We start from the raw sequence: 5,000 nt of genomic DNA, 5'->3' as shown, positions 1-5,000 counted from the left end.
ATATATTTATATATATATATATATATATATATATATTTATATATATATATATATATATATATATATATATATATATATATTTATATATATATGTATGTGTGTGTGTTGCAGCTGGCGAGGACCATCGATCAGGTGGAAACCAGTTGGGCTCTGGGAGCAACTTTTCATTACATCGAGTCCCTGAAGACACACTGAAGCTTTTATTGTGAACCCCCCCCCCCCGACATTACGTCTGTACAGTATGACATCATGAGTGACCGTCCAATCAGACGCTCTGAAGGATGAGTTGTGTTCCAGTCTTCTGATAAAAGTCAGTTTGTCCTTGTGAACAAAGTGACCTCACAAAAACCAGAAACACTCGGAGGCATCGGTGGGAACTCACTACTCGCATGTACTCAAGTACTGCACACGTTTGAGGTACTTTACTGAGTATTTGTATCTGTTCTTGTACATGAAGTTTTTTAATCAGCTCTACTTTGACAGTGGAAGGCTGTTCACAGTAATCAGTAATAGTACACGTTGATGCTGATACTTTAGAATGCATTACTTGTAATGTAGTACTAGTAGTACTAGTACTCCTTGAGTACTTCCTCCACCGCTGCTCACAGATATAATGATGTACAATAAGCTTTCTGGATTACTTGTTCTTATATTGAATGTTTGAAACTCACCTTTGTGCCAAAAATATGAAGTTCTTTGTTGTTTTTCTGATTTGTATGACTTTTATGAACAAATACATTTATTAATTATTAAATGTTATTTAAAACACGTTTACATTTTACCAGTTAACTACAGTAAAATAACTCCTGTGAGACCAGTAGGACTCTAGTGAGACCAGTAGGACTCCAGTGAGACCAGTAGGACTCTAGTGAGACCAGTAGGACTCCAGTGAGACCAGTAGGACTCCAGTGAGACCAGTAGGACTCCAGTGGGACATCAGTGAGACCAGTAGGACTCTAGTGAGACCAGTAGGACTCCAGTGAGACCAGTAGGACTCTAGTGAGACCAGTAGGACTCCAGTGAGACCAGTAGGACTCTAGTGAGACCAGTAGGACTCCAGTGGGACATCAGTGAGACCAGTAGGACTCCAGTGAGACCAGTAGGACTCTAGTGAGACCAGTAGGACACCAGAAGGACACCAGAGGGACTCCGGTAGGTCTCTGGTCTCAGGAGGACTAATGCTCCGATGGTTGTCCCGGAAGGACTTCCTGTCTTTAGATGACCCTGAACAGACTCTGATTGGCTTAAAGTCTGCAGTCGAGAACCAATCAGAAGATCGGCAGTCAGATAATTATACTTTGAATAAGTACTTTTACTTTTGGTACTTGTGTACTTTTACTTCAGAAAGAGTTGCAGGACTAACTTATAAGTATTTGTACACTAGTATTTGTACTTTTTCTGATCTGTAACAGAGGGGCGCTGACACCTGTTATACTCAAGTAGTACTTCTGGTACTTCAGTGGACCCAGCAGACCCATTAGATCAGTGGTTCTCAGCTGGTCTGGCTGATGGACCCACCATCCCCCCTCATGACAAGCAGCGACCCAAATCTTCAACTTCTCAAAGTTCTTTAATGTAAAGATGGTTCAGCCTGAACATGTCCTCTCGTGGTGGTGTAGGAGCTCTCTGGTGCAGAGACTGTCCCCGTCTGTCCCCGTCCCACATGTAAACCAGTAAAGCTGCTTTCTTCAGGTCTGTAGATTGGTCCACTTGTAATGCAGAAGCACCTCTTGCCTTAATTGGAGCCGTGGTCTGTTTGATGTCCTCCGACATGTCTTCAGTTCGTCTCTTCAGTTCATCCTCTGCAGGCGACTGAGACACGCGTGCGACGTCCTCGGGTCTTGCAGTCGTCGTTGAAGGTACTCAACGGGTTGATCTTTGAGAGACGGTGTTTCTTGCGCCAGAACGTCGCTGCACAACCTCAACGTAATAAAATGCAGTCGGTGTCGCACTCAGCTAGCATGAAAACAAACTGTTCTTCTGTGTGTGAAGTAGCCGCATCTACAGCATTACGAGGCATTAACGCCGAATAACTGCTGCATAACAAACCCCTCTTCAAAATAAAAGCACAGGATTGTTTTCGTCAAAGGCCCGCGACCCACTGAAAACCAGTTGAGAATCACTGCATTAGACCCTAGTGGACCCTTACAGAACCCTATTAGACCCTTGTGGACCAGTAAAGTCTACCGTAGGTGTTGTTCCTAGGTCCAGCTCCCTTCTGGTTTCCCCACATTCTTCAGGGACCATGAACACACCACCACTGTTCAGACACAAAGCTTTTATTCATGTAAACAAACTCCTGTTAAGTCTCAGCTTCAAACCCAACAACAAAGAACAGGAAGAGGAGGAGTCTCCTGTGAGGAGGTGGAGCCTCAGAGGAAGGCGTCACACCACTCCCTCAGACACTGAGTACAGACTCCGGCCTGACGGGAGTTCGCTCCGCTGGCGTCTTTCAGCCACTCGGTGAACATCTCCGGGTCTTTCTTCAGGAGCAGGAACTGACCCAGAACCACGTAGGCCTGAGAACCACAGGAGAACACAGTAAACACACGGGAGAACACGGTAAAATACACGGTAAACACACGGGAGAAAATGGTAAAATACACAGAACACGGTAAACACACGGAATTAAACAGTTAAAACATTTAAAAAGAAACTAATACAAAACAAATAAATCAACAGATTAATCAACAATAATAAGAGTTGATTTATGAACGCGGCTGATGTAAGACGATTTTAAACTTTATGATGGATGACAATACTTTTATTTGTTTGAGACTTTAGGAACGTACAGACATGACGTCAGCTGGTGTCGTGAGATCACAGTTCAACGTGTACTTAACGTGCACCGTGAGGAATTTAAGTTTAAAAGCACCCCTAGTGGTGGATATTATATTAAACCATAAAAGCACAATCATTAAATGGATTAAACTAAAAAGAACAGTCACTGAATGTTTTGAACCATGAAGGAAGGTGAGGGAGGCTTTGCAGGGACGACCATATATGGTAATAGACGAGCCAGCAGACACACCGGCAACAGGAAGGAAGCGGGAAGCGATCGAGGAACGGAGGCTGCTGCAGCGGGGACGGCCGACGCTGGCTGGAGAGGAGCGGTCGACCGGGCCGACGGGTCAAAGGCCAGGAGGGGCTTATCGATGTCAGCCAATCACTGAGCTGATACGGGACATCTCAGAGACATCTTCAGATCCTCTCCGGACCTCAATGTCGTGAAATGTTGTGTCATTAATGCCGTGATTCAGTTTGCAACTGTTTTCGCTTTTGTTCAGGAATTAAATGCCGGTTCATTGGAACTGAACCTAACGTGTACTTCATGTGTTTAACGCGTACTTCTTGTGTACTTGTACCTTGTCAAAGCCTTGCTGCCTCAGCTTCTCCCCCAGAATCTCTCCGATACCCGACAGAGCCGTCACACGTTTATCTCCCATCGGCTCGCCCACAAACTCCCGATGCTTCTGAGTCGTGGTCGACATCTCGCTGAAAAACAGGAACATACAGGATTATAAAGACCAGGACCAGGACTCACATGATCCAGACCAGGAGTCACATGATCCAGACCAGGACTCACATGATCCAGACCAGGAGTCACATGATCCAGACCAGGACTCACCTGATCCAGACCAGGAGTCACATAGACCACCCAGTCCTGATGGTGTTTAAGAGAACACATGTGGAGGTACGAGGTTTTACCTACAGCTGTCAGACAACCGTAGTAAAAAGTACATGTACCTCTGAGGTCTAGTACAGTATAAAGTACTACATGTACCTCTGAGATGTAGTACAGTATAAAGTACTACATGTACCTCTGAGGTCTAGTACAGTATAAAGTACTACATGTACCTCTGAGATGTAGTACAGTATAAAGTACTACATGTACCTCTGAGATGTAGTACAGTATAAAGTACTACATGTACCTCTGAGATGTAGTACAGTATAAAGTACTACATGTACCTCTGAGATGTAGTACAGTATAAAGTACTACATGTACCTCTGAGATGTAGTACAGTATAAAGTACTACATGTACCTCTGAGATGTAGTACAGTATAAAGTACTACATGTACCTCTGAGATGTAGTACAGTATAAAGTACTACATGTACCTCTGAGATGTAGTACAGTATAAAGTACTACATGTACCTCTGAGGTCTAGTACAGTATAAAGTACTACATGTACCTCTGAGGTCTAGTACAGTATAAAGTACTACATGTACCTCTGAGGTCTAGTACAGTATAAAGTACAATATATACCTCTGAGGTCTAGTACAGTATAAAGTACTACATGTACCTCTGAGATGTAGTACAGTATAAAGTACTACATGTACCTCTGAGGTCTAGTACAGTATAAAGTACTACATGTACCTCTGAGATGTAGTACAGTATAAAGTACTACATGTACCTCTGAGGTCTAGTACAGTATAAAGTACTACATGTACCTCTGAGGTCTAGTACAGTATAAAGTACTACATGTACCTCTGAGATGTAGTACAGTATAAAGTACTACATGTACCTCTGAGATGTAGTACAGTATAAAGTACTACATGTACCTCTGAGATGTAGTACAGTATAAAGTACTACATGTACCTCTGAGGTCTAGTACAGTATAAAGTACTACATGTACCTCTGAGGTCTAGTACAGTATAAAGTACTACATGTACCTCTGAGGTCTAGTACAGTATAAAGTACAATATATACCTCTGAGGTCTAGTACAGTATAAAGTACAATATATACCTCTGAGGTGTAGTACAGTATAAAGTACTACATGTACCTCTGAGGTCTAGTACAGTATAAAGTACTACATGTACCTCTGAGGTCTAGTACAGTATAAAGTACAATATATACCTCTGAGGTGTAGTACAGTATAAAGTACTACATGTACCTCTGAGGTCTAGTACAGTATAAAGTACTACATGTACCTCTGAGGTCTAGTACAGTATAAAGTACTACATGTACCTCTGAGGTCTAGTACAGTATAAAGTACTACA

General features: G+C 42.8%; 2 protein-coding genes across 3 annotated transcripts in view; one reads left to right on the top strand and one right to left on the bottom strand.

Annotated features, from left to right (window-relative positions):
• Positions 1-770, top strand: part of entpd6 (ectonucleoside triphosphate diphosphohydrolase 6) — a 32,358-nt gene extending 31,588 nt beyond the window's left edge. For both annotated transcript variants that reach the window (XM_079280516.1, XM_079280515.1), the window contains one exon: positions 112-770. In XM_079280516.1, the coding sequence (XP_079136642.1) occupies positions 112-195 (84 nt within the window). In that variant the 3' untranslated portion in view covers positions 196-770. The remainder of the gene's footprint in view (positions 1-111) is intronic.
• Positions 771-2,263: 1,493 nt separating this feature from the next.
• The window catches only part of LOC306785939 (barrier-to-autointegration factor-like), a 3,646-nt gene continuing 909 nt past the window's right edge, over positions 2,264-5,000 (bottom strand). Inside the window, exons 3-4 of the mRNA XM_079280523.1 lie at positions 3,366-3,495; positions 2,264-2,519 (exon numbers count right to left, since the gene is read on the bottom strand). Coding sequence (XP_079136649.1) covers positions 2,373-2,519; positions 3,366-3,491 — 273 coding nt within the window. The 5' untranslated portion in view covers positions 3,492-3,495 and the 3' untranslated portion in view covers positions 2,264-2,372. The remainder of the gene's footprint in view (positions 2,520-3,365; positions 3,496-5,000) is intronic.

Source organism: Melanostigma gelatinosum, assembly GCF_949748355.1.
Source record: "Melanostigma gelatinosum genome assembly, chromosome: 12".
NCBI classification, from domain to species: Eukaryota; Metazoa; Chordata; class Actinopteri; order Perciformes; family Zoarcidae; genus Melanostigma; species Melanostigma gelatinosum.
The sequence above is the reverse complement of the archived record's forward strand: the minus strand, read 5'-3'. Positions and strand labels throughout refer to the sequence as shown.